General features: G+C 45.7%; 1 protein-coding gene across 1 annotated transcript; it reads right to left on the bottom strand.

Annotated features, from left to right (window-relative positions):
- Positions 1 to 638: 638 nt before the first annotated feature.
- Positions 639 to 24,986, bottom strand: desi2 (desumoylating isopeptidase 2). The gene is made up of 5 exons (XM_036547087.1): positions 24,471 to 24,986; positions 5,848 to 5,920; positions 4,813 to 4,906; positions 1,753 to 1,894; positions 639 to 1,128 (listed from the first exon to the last, which is right to left on the bottom strand). The coding sequence occupies exons 1-5, from the start codon at positions 24,507 to 24,509 to the stop codon at positions 886 to 888; spliced, it is 591 nt and encodes a 196-aa protein (XP_036402980.1). The 5' UTR covers positions 24,510 to 24,986; the 3' UTR covers positions 639 to 885.
- Positions 24,987 to 26,778: the final 1,792 nt, after the last annotated feature.

Raw genomic sequence — 26,778 nt, 5'->3', positions numbered from 1 at the left:
GCAACATCGACACAGACCCACCACAGTGACAACACCCACCTCCAATTGCATCACATGTTGGATATTTCATTTAATTGTTTTAAAACAGGGTACAAATCTGCTTTCTGGTACACAGAAGACTCTAAAAACCTAGTGGTGTAAAATGTCAGGAGTCAGCTCTTAAGGATACAAAGGAGTCGGCCGCTCAGAGCAGCCGGACAGGTAAACCTTAGAGAACAGTGCAAATCTTCAGGCACAGCCACCAAAGTGGGGGACATCATCTGTGAGTCCTATGAAAAGTGTGGTAGTGTTTGGCCCTGGTGGCACATTTTCGGTCTTCTTCACACAAATACACACGCACACACACACATACAGGCACGCGCACACACACATACAGGCACATGCGCACGTACACGCACACACACATGCATGCACGCACGCATACAGGCAGTCAGTCAGTCAGGCATGCACACACACACACACACACACACACACAGGTTGTAAACAAAAGCTCATTTCTGTTTAAAAACCTTTAGAATGCACTGTGTGCATTCTGGGAAAGAAAGCAACTGGAGTGACTACTGCGTTAGAAAACCAATAGAACAAAGCTTACAAACAGATCAAAACGTTGTTAAAAAAAGATGAACAGAAGGCTGCAATTAACTGGACTGTGTCTTCCGGAATCCTGAGTATATAAAACAAAAAAGGCCGAAGAACAATTAAAAAAACACAAAAATGTTTTCCTTTAAAAAAAGTGTAGTCCCCCAACTCTAATACTGCACATTCAGTCAGTGCTTGGGGCAGAGGCTTATTGCAGCTGCTGGACCGCTAGGCTGTCGGAGGTGGTAGGCCGGTTCAGTCCAGAGGGTCGGAGCCGGGCCAATCGGCTGGCGGCGGAGGCAGGGCCTATCGGCGCGGCTGGTGGCGGCTGGCTCTGGGCAGTGGGGAGGCGGAGCAGGAGGGCAGGGAGGCGGTGGCGGCGGCGTCCTCGGCCTCCTCCAGCTCGCCCTGCAGCTCCTGGCTCACGCTGGACTGCAGGGCCGCGGGGGTCAGCCACTCTTTCGGCAGACAGCTCTGCAGGAAGGGCACGCAGGAGCTGAAGTAGGCCAGGCGGTTCACCCAGCGCGGGATCTCGCGGCCGCACAGGATCTGCAAGTGCAGCACACGGAGAGAGAGGGCTGTGAGCAACGGCCGCAGGGGAGAAGGCCGCAGCCAGTGCTTACCGCATGTCAGCACAGAGCAGAATGAATGCGGCTTTGGGTTCATGATCTCACAGTCAAATATTCAGACCTTCTATGTCTACATTACACGTGCTATATGATGGGTGTAGAGTGGAAGAGTGTAGTATTTACCTCAGAGAGGGTGTAGAGTGTAGCATTTACCTCAGAGAGGGTGTAGAGTATAGTATTTACCTCAGACAGGGTGTAGAGTGTAGTATTTACCTCAGAGAGTGTAGAGTGTACTATTTACCTCAGACAGGGTGTAGAGTGTAGTATTTACCTCAGAGAGGGTGTAGAGTGTAGTGTTTACCTCAGAGAGTGTAGCATTTACCTCAGACAGGGTGTAGAGTGTAGTATTTACCTCAGACAGGGTGTAGAGTGTAGTATTTACCTCAGAGAGTGTAGTATTTACCTCAGACAGGGTGTAGAGTGTAGTATTTACCTCAGAGAGTGTAGTATTTACCTCAGACAGGGTGTAGAGTGTCGGGTTTACCTCAGACAGGGTGTAGAGTGTAGCATTTACCTCAGAGAGGGTGTAGAGTGTAGTATTTACCTCAGAGAGGGTGGAGGAGAAGTGGTTGCAGTTCTTATGCATGAGGTGATAGGCATTTCCCTTGTACTCCTTCCCCATCTCCTCCACAATGCGCTCCACATCCTCCTCTGTGAAATCTGTGCTGCCCAGAACGATGGCCTCTCTGAGAGGGAGGGAGAGAGAAAGGAGAGCAGTAAAAAGGAGGGACGGGCAGAGAGGGAAACAGAGGGAGGAATGGAAAAGGGGAGGGACAGGATGACATGGAGAGAGGAGGAGGCCTGGTCAACTTTAGATTCCCTCAACAAGCAATACATATATACGGTGCTACGACCAGATAAGAAACAAAAGTCAGGGATGATCTCTCTTCGTGGCTCTGAAACATGGACCTCAAGCTCACTCGTTGGAAGTTGGAGTTGGAACTCACTGGACTTTATTTTTGGATTCTGCGCACGTAAACTGTTTCACTTTCAGAAGAGCGCATGAAACATTCATTCCTACACTGTGGCTGATGCTCCCTCATTCAATAAGAAAGCAATAGCGCATAATTAACTACAGCGGGCTGGCTATTGTGCTGTGTGGTCATGCTCATAAACAATGATTCATCGTTCTGACATTAAAAGCTGCCTTCCGCAATACTGCGTTATAGATGAGGATAAGCGTCTCACACAGGCTGACAGATAAGGTAAAACACCTGATCAGTGCTAAGTGACCCTGAGGAAGGAGATGTAGTATTGCTCTAAAAGATGCACACGTTATCCCTAAAGTGACACCTCTAACAAAAGACTTTAGGAGATTAAGAGCAACTACAAGAGGAAGACCAGGAGGCTGACGTGTGTATTGATTTACTCAGATTTGGCTAGAAATACCCGATTCTGGTAAAGGAGAAACCCACCACAGTTCAGGTCATGGCTGAGGCCACAGATCAGTGTTAGGAGATGAGGGCGTAAATGATCATAGTCATATAGACAGCATTTCACTGGCCAGTGAAACAGTGGTGATACAGTGGTTGGGAAGGCCTGGCGTTGGGCAGCTCTGAGCACGTGACCCAATCTCCCATGAACCTCCATTTCTGCTCAGATGCAAGGAGACAGCGCTCACAAACAGCACGGCAAAACTGGCTTTGTGCAATATCTCATAACGCATCAGCACGATTCAGCATGACATCAGCATGGTTTTCCTCACACAAGGCACTCAGCATGCTGGGAGGTTGTGAAAGGGGACGTGAGGTCTCCTTTTCGCAAGACGTCAGCAGATAAGGACATGACTGCAATGATACGGCTGTAGCTGTGTGTTTGGTACTTGAGACAACACGGGATCCACGGCCTAGCCTTTCCGCTGGGCCTGTTATCTGCTGTCTCTTGGTGAGGCCCAAAACCCAACCACAACACATACGGCTGCAAAAGTACTGTAATCAATATTAAGGAAAAACATGCCACCACAATGGCTTATAACAGCACTGTGGGAACCCTAAGAATTCAACTGTAAATGTGAATCTCTTTTCTTGATTCTGTGGGCAAATTACATCTTGCGGTTTTATCGCTTCGGAGAGCTCAGCTAACACAGCCAGTCATTCAAAAGCAGTGTTTTGCCAGCCACAAGCCTGCTGGCATCTCCGTCCTTTTAAGAGCGCTGTGCTGCGCTCATTCCAGCCCTCTCTGTTCCCACTGCATAGGGGGACCTGCAACAGAGTTACCTTTAGCTTGCTACTCTACCGTCTTTGCATTTAAACACTATCATAACACAACAGCACAACTGCATTTCCTGTGCTGTTGCATGTACTTGCATAACTGTTTAGGCCCTTACACTCTCTTAGCAGCTGTGTAATTCAATTCAAGCACTACACATTTTTCATCTAGACTCGCCGATCAACTGCATTTCTCAGTTTTTTTTTTTTTTTTTTTAATATGTGCTTGAGTTATGTAATCTCACACGATCGTGATCTGTTAATTTCACAACTACAGGTTACACATGCGTATAATTGAAGCAGTGGTGTGATAAATGTATAAAAAAAACACAACCGCCTGCTGTCTGTTCTCTGAGAGGAGTGGCTTTATCATGCATCATCCACCCAACAGCATAGCGTGAGTATTCCCTCAGTTTTAACACGCTTTTTCTCTTTGAATCCAGCCCTCTACATTATCTGGACTCCAGTGAAGAACATTGAACCTCTTCTGACAGCGCAGTCCTCATTCCTACAGTATGTGTTGTTTCTGTCATCCCGAACGGCAACATGATCTGAGGCTAAAGAGAAAATCCTCTCCTTCCCCTCAGATAACTGGTTTTCTCCTCTTTGGGCTGCGCCGCTTATGATCACCCTCTTCCGCGTAAGATCCATCTGAGTTAGGCGGCACTTTAGCCAATCAAACGGCTCGTCTGAACCGCTTCCAGGTACAGTCAGACAATGCCCCGCTACCAGGAGAAATGACTGCAGCCGTAACGCAGAGCCACCGCTGCCAGAGCATGCAGCGTTTAACCCAAACGCCCCTGCGGAACAGCAGGGACACGCAGGCGGAGCCCATGCACCATGCAGCAACGTGCTGCTGCGCTCAGCTCTGCAGCTCAGCGCTCAGCTCTGCAGCTCAGCGCTCATCCACAGAGCCAGAGCAGCGCCAGCTCTGAGCTCAACCTCCCATGGCCGTGAATTAAGAACCATCGGGCCTTCCGCTGTGACGGAGTCGCCTGACAGAGCCATGCAGCCATGCAGCCGCCGAATGCAGCCGCCGAAGGCCTGCGTGTTGAAGCTAAGCAGTTTTGATCGCTCAGACTGGGAAACGCACTTTGGTGAGTCAACGGCCTGCTGCTGTCACAGCGAGCCCGCAGACGCGCCCATCAAGAGGAGAGAGGCACACGCTGACAGGCTCACTCTTTTCCGAAACCCTCCTCCCCTTTTTTTAAGCATTACATTATTGGCATTCAGCAGATGCTCTTAAACGGGAGCATCGGATTGCAGACCAACAGGCATGGCCTAGACAGCCTAATTTACACTTATGTCATTATATTGGACTTGCAGAGGGATAAAACAAGGACAACGCAGCAGGCGGATAGAGGGCGAACACACGGAAGGGCCACCTCAACACTCACTTGAATTTGAAGGTCTCCCCGAGTTCTGAGGCATCGCCAGGCGTGATCTCGAAGATTCCTGAGAAAGCGTACGGGTGTCCTCCATAGGCGAACTCTATGCACCACATAAAACAGCCGTCACACAATCACAGAAGAGCAGAGACAACATCTTCAACATCCCCTGGCTCGCAGGCTAGCATACAAACTGAACAAAAGCACAGGCAGAATTACATTGAAGTTGCTTAACAGATGCTCTACCCAGAGTGACTCACTCGCTTATAATTCTTATGTTACCCATTTATACAGCTGGATATTTGCTGAGGCAATTCGGGTTAAGTAGCTTATCTAAGGACAGAACAGCACTGTTGCAGCAGGGAAGGGGCAACTTTCCACCACTACACCACACTGCTGCCCTGCTCGTCACCATTACACCACACTGCTGCCCTGCTCCTTACCGCTACGCCACACTGCTGCCCTGCTCCTTACCAGTACACCACACTGCTGTCCTGCTCCTTACCGCTACGCCACACTGCTGCCCTGCTCCTTACCGCTACGCCACACTGCTGCCCTGCTCCTTACCGCTACGCCACACTGCTGCCCTGCTCCTTACTGCTACACCACACTGCTGTCTTACTCCTTACCACTACACCACACTGCTGCCAGAAACAAGACAGCTACAAGTTTAATGCTTTTGACTACATTAATAATCTACTCAAAACTGTCATCATAAATATGCACAAAATGTACATCAATATGCACACAAGAAGCTTTTCTACATGATTATTAATATTCTTAAGGTAATCAGAGAACATAGTCTTTGTGCAGCTTCTCTATCTGACTGTAATGATGTCAAAACCAGAACATTACAGATTACAAAAACTCTTTTCTTGTGCTTTCAGTTTTATGTAGCTGTGGCTGCCAAACCTTGGCCCACTGTCTTCAATGCAGAAAGGTAGGCCGCTGAAATCGTTCCCCTGTGTGCCACTAAAACAGCTTAATTTCATTTCTCTGACTCACACTGCGCTCGTTAAACACTAAGTATAGCCCCAGCCTTACCTCTGCCGTAGATTTCAATCCCTGAGTGAAAGACGCCTATTCCCAGAGAGGTGGTGAACTCATTGATCCAGTACTGGAAACAAGCAGAGGACAACACAGTTACAACACAACTCAGGTACTCTCCAATACTGGAAACAAGCAAAGCACAACACAGTTACAAAAGAACTCGGTTACTCTTCTGTGCTGAAAACAAGCAGAGTACAGCATTGTTACAAAATAATATGGAATATGAGCACAGAAGTACAACTTTCATACCCCTTACAGCAGAGGTGAACTGAGAACCAACTACGCCAAATAAACTGAGAGACCCACCCCCGGCAGCATAATGTGTATTATTAGTGTAATATAAATGCATGTTCAGAGATTAACAGAGGACAAAGTGATTGAGAGTACATATTTAGAGGGGGCGGAGGGTCTAAGACTGCATGTTTAAAGAGGAGAGAGGGTTTGAGAACTCGTGTTAAGAGTGCAGGCTAGCTGTCAGCTAGAGGAAAAGTTGCAAATAGGCTACAGCATATGAATTTTAAATGTATTCCTTCAAATATATTTGAATCTGAATTTCAAAATCAAAAATGACAAAATTAACCGGCATCAATGAGCACAGCTACGGTATGTCCACAAGAGGGCCATGTAATACTAGCAAAGAGGACTTAAAAAAAAAAAAGATTTAAATAAAGATTCATTACAGGTGTTGCATTTGACTGGATTCACAGACAGCTACTATCAACTATCACCATTTATCACAGATATTCTAACAACCGTGATGATTGAAAAAATTAATCATGATCATGTTCACTTTTTTTCTTGGTTTCATAAATAACAGGCTCACTATTAAATGCATAGGCTGAACTAATATGTTTATACCTTCTAATATATTGCTAATATAATGGTAAAAATAAACCAAATATTGGTTGAGTGTACAAATAAAAACACAAGAGTCACTGTTCCTCTATGATTGTTAATGTCTGACTTGTAGAAGTGAAGGCAAGGTGGTGTATGAGGCATTCATGAGTTTCCTGTTCTAAGTGTGTTGCAGTTGACTGCTGTTGCCCAGTGAAATGGCCAGGCTGTCTACATTGACTCAAAATAGCCACGGCGGCTACTGAAATTTGTGGTATGAACGTACATTTCTGACAGTCACATGATCTGTGGTGGCATCTGTGGCGGCATCTACTTTTTTAGATTTCCAAATCAACACTGAAAGTAAAGTAAAGTCATGACTGAACAGAGGGCTCGGACCAATTAGTGCCATCATGTTTGTTGAGGACACAGGGGCTTAAAGTCACATAGCTTTAGAAACCTTCTGCTCGCAACTATCCAGCCAGCAGACCAACAAAGGAATCTGAACCATACAATGCAGGCATGGACATGCAATGTGAAAATCATAGCAATAATAAATAATCCATTAAGGGCAAGCTGGTTTGGGAGCAAAAGTGAACTTTGTGGGAACAAACAGGACAAAAAGGTTATTGAGAAAGGCTGGACTTAACGATGGTTTTCATGACGGACCCGAGGTATCAGCTGACGGTACGAGGATCAGCTGAGGAGCTTTGATGCTATCCATTTTCTGCAGGATATTTCTGAACCTGCAGCTGAGAGAAGCTCTGGTCTCTATACTCAGGGAGATTCACTGTCACACAGTGCCACTGGAGAAACACATTCAAGGAGGTGAGAGCTCGTAAGAGCTCAAATGTATCCCAGGGGAAATGTTATACTCCAACACCAGACCAACTACAGAGACACCTGACTTGTGGAGCACCTTCCGGTGCACTTTGGTGACCTGCCCACACCAGACAAAGGTTCTTCATGCTTTTAGTGAAGACAGCTCACAGCAATCAACATAATCTCACAAACGCACCAGAAAAGAGAGCACAACCCACAGTGATTGTACAAAGATAGCATTTTTATCAGAGGACGCTTCCTGAGTACCCCAGCCACTGCGAGACGGTTCTACCCTCATGGGAGCAGTTTGCAAGGCGTGGGACTGAAAAGACAAGCTTTGGGGAATTGCCAGGGCAACACAGACACCACAGACTGCCGTGAAAACGTGGAGGCACACTGGTCTGGGCCTCTGAGGTGATTTGGGGCTGCAGCTCGGTACAGCCCAAGCACTGCGCATACAGTACAGGCTCAACACCATAACTAGGAAACAACGACACCAAGTAGGGGTGACCTGCTGCTCCCGGCGTAACCATGGAAACCAGCAGGAGTCCTACTCAGGGACAGATAAGAGCACGTGACACCCAAACCCCTCTCCTGCTCCTTATAGGCCGGTAATGTGAGAGGACCACATAGAGAGAGAGAGAGACAGAGAGAGAGAGACAGAGAGAGAGAGACAGAGAGAGAGAGACAGAGAGAGAGAGAGAGACAGAGAGAGAGAGAGAGACAGAGAGAGAGACAGAGAGAGAGAGAGACAGAGAGAGAGACAGAGAGAGAGAGAGACAGAGAGAGAGAGAGAGAGAGAGACAGAGAGAGAGAGAGAGAGAGAGAGAAGTGTAGTGGCAGCAGGTCTGAGCAATGAGGAGGAGACGAGATGAGAGGGAGAGAGGTAGAACTGTGCAGAGCCGCAGAGTGCTTCTGACTGCCACAGCAGATGAAAGCAGAACTGTGAGTCTCTATCGCCCACACTCGCAAAGCCGCACTTCGTACCAAACACGTGTGTTCTCTCATTTTAAGTGTCAGGGGCAAATAACAACATTAAGAAATCCCAAAGGATATTAGGCCCCCATATGATCTTATCTCGCCCTCTGAGGCTTCTCTGTCTCCAACTGCCTGATGCCACAGCGGTTTCTGATTAATTCAGACCACCGTTATAACTGCAACCCCCCACCGCCATCTGGCACCTCTGTGTGGGGGTGGGGTGTGCCTACAGGCTGTAGGGAGAAATCTCCAGGGACCGGGGGGAGGGGGGTGTGGGCTCAAAGCGTGTCTCTCCAAGTCGTCACCGATACCCTTTACACGCAGCCTTGACACAGTGTCATGCAGGGAGACTGAGTGCCCTGCAATGGCTTCACAGTGCATGAACCACTTAAGACATGTAGGCACTGTCTTAACAAACACATACCTCATGCACAAGACACTTAGATCCTATGACATGAAGGTCCACCGTGCAGAAGTAACCACATACAGCTTCACAGCAGGTACTTTCCCTTGCAACCAGGTGTAATGATCATTATTTAAGCAGAATTACAAAGCCACAGTTACAACTCAGACTGGCAATGGAACTTATAACAACAGCCAGCCTCTCGCCTCTCACTGGGTTCAGTCTTGGCTATGAGTGTGACACAACCGGGCGGATGAAAATCAGCTCACTTTCCTAATCTGATTTAAAGACCTATTTGGATCAACTGCAGCCAGAGGCAGCAGCTTTCTCCGATGGCGTCCCGTGTCCCAGTCTCTCAGCTATGGCTCACACCTTCCTGATCTCTCAGCTACGGCTCAAGCTGTTAAGACCACTCAGCTACGCTATGGTCCACGCTGCCCTGATCTCTCAGCTATACTATGATACACACTGCCCTGATCTCTCAGCTATACTATGATACACACTGCCCTGATCTCTCAGCTATACTATGATACACACTGCCCTGATCTGCCAAAGTGCTGATGCAGCTCTTGGATTTGGAGCTGCTTAGGAGAAGAAATGAATAAAGTGGATATCCTACCACGGACAAGAGGAAGCCTGTTTAATCTCTGCTGTGAGAAAGCGCTGGCACCACATCTGGAAGTCTCCAGAAAAGGCCATGCAGTTTCTGAAAGCAAAAGCTTCCTTCCTAACAAGGCAGCCATTTATTAAGAGTTTACCCCAGAGTTCTAAAATACTTACTCACAGTTCCGTTTCTCACTCAAAGTCTCGAAATCCCGCAGCAGATCGGCTCTGATGTTAGATAATTCCAGGAAGTAGAAATGAACACACCGAAGGAAGGAAGGAAGGGAAACCAAGTCCCGGCCATGTTCGGCACATTCCCATGATCCCCTAGTGCCTCTTGCCCACGCTGAAGCCCTTCGGCAGAAGCTCATATCATCACACGCTCTGCCGCTCTGGCTTCTTCCAGAGCCATGCTGATCTGCTACAGGCCAGCGCAGGCCTAATTCCCCCTCACACAGCATCCAGCAGCAACCGCACAATGACAGAGTTAGCACAACACTGCCAAATACAGAGCCTCACTATCCCTGCACAGAGACGGAGCCTGTGCATGTCACTGCCAAATACAGAGCCTCACTATCCCTGCACAGAGAGAGAGACTGTGCATGTCACTGCCAAATACAGAACCTCGCTGCCCCTGCACAGAGAGAGAGAGACTGTGCATGTCACTGCCAAATACAGGGCCTCACTATCCCTGCACAGAGAGAGAGACTGTGCGTGTCACTGCCAAATACAGAGCCTTACTATCCCTGCACAGAGACGGAGACTGCATGTCACTGCCAAATACAGGGCCTTACTATCCCTGCACAGAGAGAGAGAGAGACTGTGCATGTCACTGCCAAATACAGAGCCTCACTATCCCTGCACAGAGAGAGAGAGAGACTGTGCACGTCACTGCCAAAAAAGGGACCTTACAAGGCAGACGGCTTTGATTCAATTTGTTCATGCTTCAAGTTATGCTACATACCCATCACTTTGCATGCTACTCAGGCTGACTAAATTACACTGAAATTAATGTGATAAGTGATGAGTTGAAACTGTAACGAATACAAATTATACAATTTAAAAGAAATAATTGATTCTATTCTTGATGGTTAATTAGACTGAACAGGACTACATTTTTACTTTAAACTGTTGAAGTAAAAAAAAAAAAAATCAGCACATTTTGTCTTTATTAACTTTTCGTTTTCAGAAAACTTAATGAATCATAAAAAAACATTAATTACAAAATGTGCAAGGGGAAGGATCACACTAGACTAAACAATTATTTGTATGAAAAGACCTAAGAAGCAGCACGTGGTTTTACACTGGTTTACTGTCTCTGTGCAGGGATAGTGAGGCTCTGTATTTGGCACTGACATGCACAGTCTCTCTCTCTCTGTGCAGGGGCAGCGAGGCTCTGTATTTGGCAGTGACATGCACAGTCTCCGTCTCTGTGCTGAACTGTAACCTATGTAAGTCGCTTTGGATAAAAGCGTCTGCCAAATGAATAAATGTAAATGTTTACAGGGGAGCATACAAGATTTTAATCACACATATGTGAATTAGCCTACAGCTGACACTCATGAGCTGAACGACTTCCATTCACAAAATAAGAGATGAAGGCTTGAACACTGTCAAAGGCTGAAAGCTGTGCAATGAATAAACCACCTCATTTCAGAACGTTGCACAAATGGCAAAATTCCACTGGCAGAACAGGAGGACCACACACTTACACTGCAGTGACAGTCAAAGACAAAAACAAGGAAAAGTTCAATAATGTGGGTTTGTGAAGCCCTTTGGTGCTGATCAATAGCAGCTGGAGAGAAGCTGCTGAGATCATGGCGCCCCCTTACAGGCTGCTGATCGCAGCCAATGAGATCACAGAAGGCCTTACAGGCTGCCAATCACAGCCAATGAGAACACAGTACACCTTACAGGCTGCTGATCGCAGCCAATGAGACCACAGCATACCATACAGGATGCTGATCGCAGCCAATGACATTGAAGCATGCCCTACAGGTTGCCCGGTCACCCAGCATCAGGTCATATGGTTCTTCTTGACCTATTAAACACATGCCCACAAGCTGCCTGTTACTGACCAATCAGCTGCCAGCTGAGTCAGAGTGTAGCAGAGATGCTCCCCTTTGGCCGAAAGGGATGAGTGAGGACTCGGGCCTGGAAATCACTGGATCAGGAGGTGCAGACAGTGACCTTAAACCTCCTAAACATTAAAAAGGCCTTATCTTTATTCTTATCCCCAATGTGTACAATGCAGTAAAAACTCTTTGGTGTATTTTTCTGATGAAAGACTGTTGTCTGTGAACTGACTATAGAGCATTCAGGCAGTGTCTCACAAAGTAAGGGATGGACTTTCTGGTCTTAGAAGCCAGGCACCAGGGGGGTGTGGAACTGCTGGAAATACAATCAATTTTATTTTTAACAACATATTAAAAATAAGAATGATATTAGAAAATTAAAGAAAAAACTAAAATTAAAAAGCTAAACATCAGTGACATTCGAAAAGACCTAAGTTTGCCAACTCTGGACAGAATCCTTTAGAGCCTTCACAGTCCAGCTCAGTCCAAAAGCACTTGCAAAACAAGACGTCTGTTTTTAAGATCCCTGCTCTACACAGAGGTGCCATAAAGACCCAGCTACCGATGGTGCAAAATGCAAGAAAAACACTCAAAAGAAGAGCTGCCCTTTCTGAAACTGCAGCAATACAAGTGCAAGGCCTTCAACACTGTCCCCACACGGACAAAACTCGCACTCATAAAACACTCCTGGACGGCGCACAACGCCTTATTTACATGCATAAGTGCTTATCTGCATTACAGAGGCCATTAAAGCTTGTTCCAGTGCCAGCAGGCCAGATAATGACAGTGTGCAGCCTGTGTTCGGCGTTTGCTTAACATCTTTTCTCATGTAAATCGCGCTGGGGGAACAGTGACGCCAACACGGGCCTTTTCCTGACCTTAACACTGCAGCCTTCGTTTGCACCAAAACCCACCACGGAGGACTGCCCTCCGCTCCAAACACACACACACACACATACATCAGCACCAGAGGACACCATACTGCTGGGCCCCTCCTGTTTCAGCTGCGACTTCTCAGATGCAAATAGAGGAAAGGTAGCCGTCTTACTTTCACACAAGCTTGAAATACAGATTTTGTGTGGCTTCTCTTTACTCGTCAAAAATGCATGCTGCTGGGGAGGAAAAAAAAATACATTTACATTTATAAGTACTTATACTTTTGCTTAGAATATATGCTTTTACTCTGAGCAACTGACATAGCTTACAGTCTGTACTTTATACTTTTATCCAGCTAGGTATTTACTGAGGCTGTGACCCACCGAGAATCTGGGTTACAAGCTCTGCTCCTTACCGCTACACCATACCGCTGCCCTGCTCCTTACCGCTACACCACACTTTGGCCAATTATCTGGACTGAAACATGCAACATCCTGCCTGATATTTGCAAATGTTGCAGCATTGGCACCAACTGATATCGTATAGCCGTCCACCCACTTCGCCAGCTCAAAATGCGCTGACAACATGCTAATAGTATACGAATTTACCCAGCGCTAAAATGGGTCATTCCTAAGTAGCCCTCACGAGAGGAAACGGAGACGGGGAGCTTGTAAGGACCTGTCTGGTTAATGAGCGGAGGCTGAGATGGTTTCCCAGAAGCCTCCGGCCAATAGTGCTGTCTAAGCGTCTGGTCCACCGTGGCCGAGATGCGCGCATAGGAATGTTTCCCCTTCTGCTGAGCACCAACCGCCAACCGCCACTCCTCACCGGAAGAGATCACAGAGTGCTTTCTCCCACAGTAGGTTGCAAGTTTGAGTCCCAGATTGGCACGCTGCCCCAGTGTCCTGGAGCTCTACTGTCCCTCAGCCTTTCCAACATAAATGCAGATGTTTACATCAACAGTGAAACTACAATATCTGTAGAATAATGTAAAGCTAGGAGAAGAGCTGCAGCTTTGTTTCTGTATACATGATAAAGAGCCATATTTTGAAAGAAACTTTAATAGCAGCAGCCTTTATACTGGGCTGCTTAATAGCGGTCAGAGGGGAAAGGTATCCAAGATGCAGTCACCTGAAATGCCCAATGCGGTGGTCACATTGGCCATAAATGTCTTAATAATGGATGATAGCTATAAAGAGCCTACATGCTCTGAGCACTTTTTCAATGCTGATTTGTACACCTCCACTCACTAAATGTCTAATTCAGGGGCAGTAATTCAGAGAAAAAAAGCATCTTTTTCTGCATTTTTAATTACAACAGATGGAAGGAGCTTAAAGAATAACATATAATGGACACTTATTACAAATCCACCATTATCTTGATGGATGAGATCTCTAAGAAAGGGTGTGTGATGACTTCTGCTTGGAACCCCTGCAGGGGGTCATATGACGAGGCTTCATGTTTTCAGAGTGAATACAGGATTCGTTTCTGTTTGGTAGGACTCTCTGAAAACACCCCACTCTACAGAGCCACTACAGCCGTTACGCAGCTCCTAAAATAGAAATTCTTATCTTTATTCATTAATTCTCCACAGATCAGAACTGTGGAGATCAAAAAAGAACATTAGTTAAAAATTTCACTCCAGCTGGGGAGGGCATTGAAATTTTTCAACCTCACAGAGCCAGCTGCCTCAGAGAAACCATTAATGTTGAAAATCGCTTCAGGTAAGGGACTTTGGGTGCTTGCTGCATTCATGCTGTTTTCATTAAAAGGGCTATTTAGGCATGAATACCTCTTAAACATGATGATTTAGAAGGGCTCACAGTCATTTTGCAACTCTGCTAGCAAGTGTGTGAATACACCTCACCACACTGGATTGGCCTCACCCATTCCAAAGCGCTTTCTGACAGTTAAAATAAGGCAGATTAAGTGGGCAGGCTTTCAGGGTGTGAAGGGACACTAACACGGCTTTCAGATCCACTGGGCTGTTGGATAACACTCTCAACCTCTTCGCCCCAGATTACGTTAAAGCTTATTAAGGGTCTTATTGGATGCATCCTTGTTAACCGAACCGAGGGCCTGTCCCCCGGCTGCGTGGTAGCGAAGACGTGCAGCAGGAAGTTGTGCCACGCTGGGGGAATTCCGCACTGTTTTCCGGGCCCTGTCCTCAGATTCACTCCATCCGCAGGCTCATTCGAGCATGCGGTAGCAGCATAGCGTAGCAGAGCCACGTGCACGCTCACTGTAGAGCTCTCCCAGGACCTCATTCCGCTGCTGTCCCACTGGTTGAAACTCGAGTTAGCAAGTAAAGCTAAAGACTGACTGAAGGCTAACGGCTCTTCCATTCCTGTCAGTTAAGCCAGTACTGAGATCTGACTCTAAGCGGATTCTCTCAGACCCCTGCAGACAAAGCATTACAGAGTGATAAATGTGTTCTGTATAGACAGTTCATAATTATTAAAAGCTTACTCATGTCAGCAAAACAAAGAGAATGAATATTAAATTTTATACGTTTTTGTTACTCTATTATAGTAATTACTGTAAAAACAGGTTTAACACACCCATTTTCCCTTAATCCACAGGCACTACATCTCAGTCATTCTCCCATTATGTGTAATCATACAAGCAATTACAGCAACTGTGCAACTACAGCATCTGCATTAGCTCCATGTGAGATGGAGAGCTCCCTCTGTATATCAACTGGAATAACCCAGCCCGCAATAGCGAGCCCCCTTCTGTATTACAACTGGATTAACCCCTTTTGCAATGGAGAGCCCGTTCTGTACCACAGAACATACTTGCAAAGCTTTCCTGTGGCCAACACAGCAACTCACCTTGATAAATGTGTTTTTTTTTTCTTTTAGTAGATGAGTCACAGAACAAAAGTAATGCTGGAATTAGAAACAATAGATAAAATAGAGCTCTGACTGGTTTGCGTTGAGTCACTGTGACTGCAGGCATTAACTGACTGACTCAGTCTGCAAATGAAACGTTGACTGCAGGTATTGCTTAAGCTACTCCACAGAGCATCCACTTTGATCCATGAGCTACATCAAGGTCAAAGTTCAGGACAAGTGACATTTTCCAGATCTCATCTGAATGGGCATAGTATTTTACCACTGAAACCTAAAATGTATTAGAAAGAAAAAGTATATTGATTTTGACTACTTTCAAAAACAGCAAACAGGAATCACACGTGAGTGACACACTGTCTTAATTGGATGTATTTGTACGGAATGCCCGTTTGAAATTCTTCTCACACAATTCGAAGAAATCCCCCACAATGCACCTTCCTCTTCCCATTCATTCTGGATGGAAATGCTAGCGCAGGATCAATCCTTTCTTTTCACGGCACCACTCCGATGGAGACAGTAACTAATCACTTGCTGCAAATGTGAAACAGGAAGCACTGTATGAAAGCACCACTGCAAAGTGAAACTGGTACCAGGCTGCCAGTGAGCCTCTCTCGCTACAGCCTGAGGGAGTTTCCCCTGACAGCAGACTGAAAGAGCTCAACCGCCTGCATAGCGAGCGTCAAAGACAGCCACGTTTCGCTTTCACCGTTCCCATTAGCATAGTGCTACAAGAGGAGACCTTTATCAACTTCCTGTGACAGAGATTTTGGAAAATGATCTTTTGCAAAAGGTGGCTTCAGACATGGTCGAAAGCCCTAACGCAAGCAGCTGTCTAGCCTGTTCCTTTCCAGAGCACCACTTGTGCCAAATGTAATTTGATGGTCTGGTAGGTTAGGCTGCCCCTGTTCCCTCTATGCTGTCTGAAAGCATTCGTGTCTCGAGTTTACCTCTGAGAGCTTTTGGGCTTACCACGAGTGAATGCTTGCTGGGCTACTTAAACCCATGTCCCCTGAACTTCAGCAAATTCTCTGGCATTGCCCGTGCCTCACATGAGGGGACACGTGGAAAGGTTCTCTGGTCTGCAGTGGGAGAAACATCTCCAGTACAGTGGACTTTAAACACGTACAGCACATTAAACACGGCGACTGCATCCCAAAAGGCATTTTTGTTCACATGCCCTCCTAAGTACTTCCCCTCAAAATGGCGGCAAGTCAGAGTCAGGGGTGTCCCAAATGAGAAAGAGAGTGAGACTTTCATTTGCCCTTGATTGTTCCCCTCGACCGAGTGCACGTGTACGTATGTACACTTGTTGGAGAGATATCCCAGGATTCCTTTCATCTGATACCCTCCAATGTGCATTTGCACAGACCTCTTTGCAAATTTTAGTCCCAATCAAACGCACCACAACGAAAAACACCCCTTTTCCTCCAAATTCACCACAGACAGTATTAAATATTATTGTATGAATGACAGTTTTACAGACACAACCATGAAAGAGTGGTAACATTGGGCCAAGTGGTAACATCCTGTGTGGTTTTATTACAAATCAAACTGACAGACAACCTTGCAGCTTGCTTTCAAGGATCGAACTAATCTGAACCCTGTCATATTTATCCGGTTATCAACACAATGTTTTACACCAATCTTTAATCAGTTTTTGTTTTTTCACAACAAGGTATAACTAGCACACCGACTTCAGTCATGAATAATGCAAACTTTAAACCTACGTTACACTGTTAAAGCTGCAAGACTTCTGGGAACAGCAGTCTTGCGGTAAAGTAATGTTTTGCTCCTTCAGAAATACTGAGCTGTTCCTCCCCACATCTAAGGTCACTTCCTGCAGATTAAGCTAATGTTGCTTCAGTTCAGATGCCTCACGGTGCCTGTCAGCAGTGGCGAAGGACACACATTTCTTAGTAATGTGTGGGGGTGAAACACACTGTCAGGCCTGTTTTAATGTTTAATGTTCACACACTGTTAGCGTTATGATTCCAATGTGATTTCCAGAGACCTTAACTCCTAATGCCATTTGCGTGGTTCTGCCTTACTCTTCTTTGTGGGGTTGTTCTTGTTCTGTCACAAGCCATGGCACTGGAACGATGAGTGTGTGTCCCAAACGTGCTCCCAAATACTGCAACACCCTTCCCCACCACCCTCAGATATATACTTGTGTAAAATCATATGAAGTAGGGCCCCCATCACTTGGATTGGGACACAGCAAAAGATCCAACAAAGCAGTGGTGCAGAGAAACGACGTAAGAAATCCTCTAACGCATGAATAGCTTTTATTGTGCGATTGTGACTGTGGTCTGCTTTTGGTGAGCTCATTTTCAGCTCGAGCCCTGTAACGATCACCTGGACACATGATACATGCTCTCTGTAATCAAGTGCACTTCCTCCCAAAGCTCCAAGCCCATCTACAGCTGGCAAGAACAAAGAACCACTCCCACAAGACCAGCATGGACTACTGTTACCAAGCTGGTGAAATTTGCCTTGATGTGTTAAGAAGGCTATTGCAAATCTTTTTATTGCAAATATTTTTATTTCTGGAATGGATCTGCAGACAAATGCATAATGAAAATGATGATATAATTAACACGGAGCTCTTCCTTTCAGTCATAAAGCCCTGAACTTTAAATATGGATCAGTGTAGCCACATCTAGACTTCAGAGAAAAGCAAAGTGAACACAATACACCATTTACCTGAGCAGAGCCAACCCGAAAACAAGACACCTGATGTTCCAAAGCGACAAATCAATGATGAATTGGGCATAAAAAAGGGCAGAAGAACTATTTTTTTCCTGGCTGCAAAATGATCCCACGCTGGGATACATACTGTTTCAGACACACTTCTGCCCTTCTGCTGCATTCAGAACACTGCTACATTTGTTGATGTGGAACAACAGTTTGCACGCCACTGGCCAAATCAGCCGTTAGTCACACACACAGATCGTTGGTGTTTTCTATTTTTTTGATAAGCATGTGGCCTGTGAGCCAGCTGGTCCTGTTCAGCGCGCATGTGCGTGTGTGTGCGTGCGCGTGTATGCGTGTGTGTGTGTCAGAATCGCCCAGGTCCCCCGATTCTCCAGTCACGCGTGTGTCACGCATGGCTGAGTGTCAGGCTACATGGGAGACAGCCCCGTAAAGCCCAGAGAGCCGTTCATGTGGAAGACGGCCGTTCCCATCGGGGCAGAGCACGCAGTCAGCCCGTTTCTCCCAGCATTTCAATGCTAATGCGAGCAATTCCCCACCGTCAGCGCTGACAATTAGCAAGCGCTTTCACAGGAGCCTGTCAGCCAAGCAGCTACAAATTCAACCCAGCACAACGCAGGGAAAATGGAGAAGAAGCGAGTCAGTATCCGTGCAGAGCCAGGTACAACATGAATCTGTTCTCATCTAGGAGAAAACATGTGACCTCACTATCAACAGCGATGGTTTCAGACATTACAGAAGTAAAATCAGCAGTAACAGAGCTGCTGTAGCCAATTACACCACAGCTCTTTGTGCAAGTAGCCCTTTATTAGAAACAGGATCCTTCAGCCCATTCAGAGAGAGGAGTTTTCAGCAGCAACAAACAGCTTCGGAACGTTTGCCTATTTCCATTTCCTGTCTCATGCTTTGATCAGCGCGCACAGTGTCTGAAAACACCCCGCACCAACGCGTGACAGCGAAGCTGGAGTCTGCCGCTTCAAAAGACAACTGTGACAGCCATCAGCACCAGCCAACCGAAGCACTGTGCTGACCCCAGTGTGACCCCAGGAAGAGAACTCCCCTCACTCCCAGAATTCCCTCCTCCTTCCAGGTGCTGATGAGATGCAGTCCTTTCATGGTTTCTTATTTGATGTTTTGATTCGTCACATGCTCTGCAGTCGTGATCAAAGCCCGCAGGATAAGGGCAGCCGATGGAAATGAGGCCCTTAATATAAGAGGGGTCATTAAGCCTCGCACTAACAAGCTCGTCCAGGGTTTCCATTCCGGGGAAACGGAGCATCCTATCACAGCACTCTGAGGAAAACGTTCTGGGAGTCTTAAATCTCACCTCAGACTTATAGCCAAGCAGTCTGTACAGTATGCTATTTCTGCTGAGGGTATTGTGCTGAGGGTATTTTTAACTCCAGTGCTGTCATTGTATACTGTGAATTCACTGTCCCCCCCGCCCAGTTCCCCACACACATACACACATTCACAGAGAGGAGAGGTTTTCTGAGGCATCGCTATTCCCATACGCGCTATCCTGGGCTTCCGCTCATGCTAACGCTAGCAATACACAGCTGGCCGCAGGTGTGGTTCAGGTGCACCCTCGCTGGTCACATGACCACAGGTCTCCAACTGGGACACACAAGCTGCAGCTAACTGCCATCGAGCACGCGTGACTAGAGGACCTGCCAGGAGCCCTGTCACCTGGCTGTAACGTCGCCATTTTACACAACCAATGTCACTTCTCACCCCAACCGCTCTGTGCACAGATGAACTGTTACACCCCACGAGCTACTCAAACAGACTTACCAGCGCAGACAGGCACACATCCCTTAGACCAGCGTTTCCCAACCCTGCTCCTGAAGGCACACCGTCCTGCATATCTTCTATCTATCCCTGCTCTACCTACCTGACTGAACTCATCAGTGGCACTTTTGATTAGCTGAGCACACCTGATTTAGTCAAGCAGGAAGGATACATAGAAGATATGCAAGACAGTGTGCCTCCAGGAGCAGGGTTGGGAAACACGGCCTTAGACATCAAGAGGGAGTTTCCAGCATGGCGAAATTCAGCTGAGCACATTGTGTAACTGCCTTCAAGGAGAGCAGCTCTCATCACCACAAGGATTATCATTATCATTATCATTGTGTGTGCAGGACACACCCACATTCAGGAAGGATGACAGTGTCGGCTTATATTTCATAAGAATGAATATTTCAGATGGATGAAATATAATGCATTCATGCAGGCACGCAAACGCATCAGAGGCAGAAGCTGGCAGTGATGTCAGACAGGGGGAGAATCTGAAACAATCCGACGGCAGCGGTTTGCCCAAACCCAGCTAACAGGGGGAAAGTGGAGGAGCCTCATGGTGTGCCGCTTTCCGCTCCTCCGCGGGGGGTCAAACGGAAAGGCTCCGAGCACCGAAACAGGCAGAGGCGCAGAGACACCCCACAGCACCCCACCCCTCGGGGCGCCCGTTCCACGCGTCAGCACCGCACCGCCCCCCACCCCCCCCCCCGGGCCCCGCGAGCCGGTTGGACCCCCGGGGCAGGCAGTTCACACGCCCATACGGAATATGTCATGTCAGATGTGCCTGGCTTCGTCACATCTCTGCCGTTATGCAGCAGGAGCACCTACAGTGCGCCGGAGTAACTTGCGACGCTGTAGTTTAGCTCCGGGTCACAGGGTTCTGAGTCAGCCTGTATGGGGCTTTGGGTAGCTCCGGGTGACAGGGTTTTGAGTCAGCCTGTATGGGGCTTTGGGTAGCTCCGGGTGACAGGGTTTTGAGTCAGCCTGTATGGGGCTTTGGGAAGGAAGCCAAACTGAGGGCAGGATGACAGAAAGGAGAGCAAGCAGCACAGGTGCAGGTACACAGAAGATGCCTCAGGCTGGCTTTAGCACCAGGAAGCTCTTTTTGGCTTCTAACACCAGATAATGATGTAGAAGAGACGGTAATAGATACACACATACAAGGATGGTATGGAGCAGCCTTCTCTCCATGATTTAATCACTTATTGATTATGGGGCTCTTTTTTTTTTCTCCTCACACATATTCCACATTGAGCACCACAGCAGCAAAGGGTGCAGATGAGATTGCTTTATGGATTGGCACTCTGGATCAAAGACATTGTCAAAGGTCATGATCTCCAACTCCGCAGGTGACCTCTGACCCCACACCTACTCAGCAAAAGACCCCCATGCTGGAGAAACTGATGCAATAAAGAGAAAAGAACCCTCCAGTAAAAGCCCCCACCCTCTCTGTGGTAAATATAGGCATAGGTGATGGTATGAATTTTCTGCAGGCACAGAAAAGGCCAGCCTTAAGGGAAGCAGTCAGGAAAAGAGGTCTTTACACAGACTCAGAGAATGCGCTGTACCAGGGAGGTCACAGCTTTGCAGGGATCCTCATTTTAAATGTCGGTCACCCACCAGGATTTCCAGCCTTCTTCAAATGACTGGGTAGAACAGCTGCTCTCTGTCTAATCGACCAGCTTTGTGAATGAGCCCTTACACAAGAATAATCACAAATGAACTTGAAAGTTTAAATAAATCACATGAACTCCCACACATACCCACGCATACACACACAAGCATTATTTGTAGTATGCCTGCTATATTATGGGTTAATGTAAATGTAGCCAAGAGAGCCCATTTCATTCGTGTCACACAATTCCTTCATTTTAAAAACCCTTCTACTGCAGAGAGCTTGAGGTTTTTTTGCACATGCATGTGACCAATGCCCACTCCGGAGAGCCGATCACAGGGCTCTGGTGATCTTGTGTGTGTCCATTCAGAATAACATTAGCTACAGCTAGGCGGGTGCCAGCAGAGGTTTGGCAAGAATTGAGTCAATATGGTGACCTATGACACCATTTATGGGGTGCAGTACAGATTTCCAGTTTAAATGTCTGTGCGATCGACTTCTGTACTTTATTTTATGCTAGCTCATTTTTATACTGAACAGCAGAAATGAGGGCACAGACCACCCTGAAGCAGATAAAGACAGTCCATCTCAGACCAGAAACACAGTAACATGTGTCTTCTGGAGGTGCTACTAGCAGACAAAGTTCCTGGATCTGATCCAAGATGGCAAGGGTCTGTGCTTAGACACACTCCTTCTCAAGCCTTGCATATGATCCGGCTGAGCCCTAAACAATGGAATTTCACATCTTCGTGGTGAACACCCTGGTAGGAAACTATGAGCTGATGACGCAGCTGTTTAATGTTACCCTCTTTCTACAGTAAACATTAGACTGAACCAAGGAGGAAGTCCATGTACGCTGACACCAGCCAAGTGCATAAGTGTTTAACTTAACTTCAGCTTGGTTCTACTCACAAGACGCCAGGTATCGGGTGAAAGAGGTTTAAGGGTATGGTCAATCAATAACTTAGTCATTAGTCTGACATCCGGGTAAGAAGGTAATTTTGTCTACTCCTTTGTTAATGAATACTCAGTGGTTTGGTTTCTGAAAGTCACTGATCAGAGCCTGACAGAGGAAGGAGAGGAGCCAGGGATGGCTGTCTGTTGAACAGAGTGAAATGGCCTTATCTCATCAAGGTTCGCACTAAAGTAACACTCCTTTTAAAGAGTCTTTTAAAGACTCCTCTAAAAAGGTGCCAGAAGTGAAAGAAGCAAGCCGAGAGCACTTCCATAAATTAGAGTAAAAAAAATGTATGAGGAATTTGAATCACAAATTAAACCCAGCAAGAATTCCTCCGCAGCCACAAATAGCCTCTGCTAAAGTAAGCTTTTTACCATGCACTTAAACACTAATGACACCATTAAAATTTATCACCGTTGCATTCGTAACAATCACAAATCTGTAAACTGAGGCAGAATCCCCCCATTTCTTCAACATGATCAGCATGTAATCATTAGGCTCCATTCATTCACCTACTTAATTCAAGGCTGGAATTCAAGGCTGAGACAAGCGAGCTGGTATTCTGAAACTCATACTGCCATCAAAAAAAAGAACAAAACACAGAAGTCAACCCAACCAAACTTGGTGACAAATTTAAAGACTGAACTTTAAGACTTCTGAAGACAACAGTCTAAGCCCACACACACGGGCTGCTGTGCACCAGGAAACTCGTGGCTGATGCGGCTCTTTGAAATGAGAGCAACATACTTAGGTTTCATTACTGGGAACAGAGGTGGTTTGTCTTCTTCCTTGTACTGATGAACTCAATGCTTATTCTTTTGAAGTCGGAGAGCATCGGAAGTTTACTGTAAGCACACAACACGAGGTGACAGGACTGAAAACACGGACCCAGGAGTTTGGAGTAGTAGTTGAGATAGTGCTTTAAACCAGGAGGTTAGAGGATTGATTCCCTGTTGATGTAAAGGAACAATTGAATGTTGAGCCATACATGATGCTCTACATAAGCGTGTCTGCCAAATACTAAAGCGCGCACCAGGCTCTAATAGACCGATTGATTGCCTTTTTCAGTTGGCTAAAAGCAACCCTGGGTCACGACATCACAGCGGATAACTTCGAGGTGGACAGTGTAACTCCATTTTTAATTATTGGTTTTGGGGTTGGAGTAACTTTACCAACAGGACGGATTTTCCGTCAAATTCCGTTTTTAAAATCGTGACCAGATGTAAACATCAGCTAGATCATCAAAATGTTTATCAAACTAAGAACGTCGGCAAATGAAATATTGAATTAGTTATGGTAATCACATTTTAAACTCTGATCGAACACACTGAAGTATGTTCGTCTATATTTCTGTACCTTTATTTACATGTTATCCCTAACATTTCATAACACTTGTATTCGCCTACAAAACCGCATATTTCATGTACCCAGCTGCCTTTCGGCCCGGACTCATTTTGGTCATGCTTTAGCATGTTACAGATGACGAAGCAGGGTGTGCCAAATTTAGCATTAACTAGCTACACACCTACCTGGGACTTTATTTGTAATTTTCAACACCACGTTTTGTATAAATACAGTATTCAATCCCTCCTTTCTAGTTAATCAATGTACATACTGAACTGCATGTTAATTTAGGTAATATTAGTTAACAGTACCTTAATGTTAATTATACTGTGTCCTTTTTACATCTCAATCTAAATCTAGATAATTTTGCTAATAATTTGCCCAACCTAACCTCATAGCCTTACATAAAACTGATCGGTAAAATTTCGTCAGGACCTAAGGTTGTTATAAAATATTAACAGTTTATTTAAATAGTAGCGCAAACTGCTACAACTTCTTGCATCTTTGATTTCGTGTAGCTAACACCGCCACTGCTAAATCATAACACCGAAGCGCTGTCTCAAATTCAATTAACTCATTACCTGAACCCGACTCGCAAACTCATTTTAATGCAGCGACTTAATAAATGACTTCCCAACATGGACCTTGGCTTGAAAAAAACTGTCTTAATTAGCTGGGTAACTTGTCTGGCTACTTAAACGATCTTACAATGGAAAACGAGTTTACGAGCCAAGTAGCTACTCACCATATCATAAACGTTCAATATGACCGGCTCGTTTGCCATCAGGAATATTTCCGTCTCCAGATGCTGTCTCACAAACGCCCAGTTTAAATATTTTCCTTCACTTCGGCTAGCTAACAAACAAGCAAACGTTTCAGATCTCCCCTCTTCGTCCCGTTGCGAGCTGAAGTCGGTTTTCCGTGAAATTGCGGCATTCGAATGCGATTCTCCAAAAATTAGGAATAACCTCGTAAATTCCGTATCCGATCTTCTCGCTAGCCGACGTTAGCTAGCTTGTAGCGATATTAGCTATCGTTAGCTGGTTACCATTGCTCAAAAATACTGGCAAAACAGGACGCTGATTCAGTACAAAGTAAACGCTTCTCGTGTGATACTGCCATCCAGACTTCAAAATGGAATGAGCTCTTGAAAGTATTAGTACACCGAGGCAACAGGACCCGGGAATGGTTGTTTTATTGAGCTACACCTTTTCCCTTTTAACGGGAACGGATGAAGAGGCAGCGGCAGCTTTTTAGGGCAGAATCCCGGAGCTGCTGAGCAGCAATCGATTAGTTAGCCTAACAGTAGCTAGCCGTTCATGCTTCGCTTGCGCGAACGATACGTGATTGGCCATCGGCTATTCTTGTCTAAAACATCCACACAACACGTGTAAGGTACTACTAATATGTAACAACAAGGAATACATATGTTGGTAGCTAAATCAGTACAACTGCCTTGATTTTATTTTCCATTGCATGCATGTTATCGGCAGTGTAGCACAGTGGAAAGGAGCAGGGGTCGTAACTGAAATGAATAGTTTGTTTTTTCAGGGCTGTTCAATCTCAGTCGTGGAGCCTTCCCATCGTTACCGTTTGTTTCCCAAACTAACTCGCTAATTTTTTCCGGTAAAACGCGAATGCGACAGCTGTAGTTACCCTAGTGATGAGTAGAGTTGACCGAGTTAGTACGTCCTTGAGTACGCACTGAATATCATTCTTTTTGTTGCACCTGTATCGCTAGCGAGCTATCTGTGGACTATTAGTACCATTCCGTGGTCCCATTCTTTAAGACGAAACGTTGTTGTAGCTGTCGCAGAAAATGTGCTACTTTCCTAGTGATTATAGTGTATATACATGCATACACAAATAGTTTTTATTACCTCTATTTGCTTGTAATTGTTTTAAACTGAGGGCATATTAAACAGTAGCTGCAGACAAATATACCGAAAGAAGCATATGATCCGTGCCAGAAATATGATGAGATACTGGCAAATCAAAAAGATAATGCGCAGATATGCAGAAACTGGGTTTAAGAAAGTCTGGTATCAAAATCCGTTACATCTACAGTACCAGCAATTCAGCCTTGATATGTCAGCCCACACTAAATCTATGGGTTACTTCTCTGATGAAACAGCTCCACATTATGGGAGCAACGCAGAAATACAAATGACACACCCATGAATTTATCTTGAATGAAATACAGCTATACAGGGACACACAGCTCCTGATTTTGCTGGCACACATTCGGGAAGCATGGTGGTAAAGGTAATGATTTTATCATTGTGACAATGCCTTGAATTACTATCCACAGACAGGGGAATCTCGAAAATGCTGTAACAGCAGCTTTGATTCCATCTGATTGGTCACTACACGTGTGCACTGACGTCATCCTCATCGAGTTTTAGAAGGATGATCAACTATTAGATCACTCTAGTTCTCAGCAAAAGTGTGAGTCAAAACCATTCAGCAGTGGTAGCGTTAGTATGAGTGTTGGCCATTATGGAGCACATGCATTGGAAATACTAAATAGAGTTAAACAAATTTACCATCCAACCTTACTTTTTTACTTTTACAGCTAATTAATACATATTGAGGGATGTTAAATTTTGACTAAATCTGCTCTCTGTGGCTCTGACACATTTGCCATAGAGGGGAAAACATTGTATGTAGGTCCATGGTGGTTAATGTTGTCCACTGAGAAACTAATGTCAAAAAAATATACTCACAATGATAACAAGCCTGGATAAAAACATAAAGTCATACATAGGAAAAATTCAAAATTTTTCAATTTTAATAATTTGAAAGTTTTAATAATGTTAATAACATGAATTGCAATGTTCTTTATAGTAGTTACCCTTAACTGCCTGAAGCAGTGGTTCCTAAAGTGCTTCCCGTTGGCCAAATGTGGGCCCCCAAGGCCAATAAAACCCGTATTCAATTAAAAATCACTCATGGTAATTTAAAGAACTGCCTTTTTAAGATCCCTTTAAAAAAGAATTATTGGCGCATAGCAACTACGCCACTGCCATCAGTGGTAACCGGAAGCATCAGCT

This window comes from Megalops cyprinoides, chromosome 15 (genome assembly GCF_013368585.1).
Source record: "Megalops cyprinoides isolate fMegCyp1 chromosome 15, fMegCyp1.pri, whole genome shotgun sequence".
Taxonomy (NCBI): domain Eukaryota; kingdom Metazoa; phylum Chordata; class Actinopteri; order Elopiformes; family Megalopidae; genus Megalops; species Megalops cyprinoides.
Note: the sequence above shows the minus strand (reverse complement) of the source record. Positions and strands in the feature narration are given on the sequence as shown.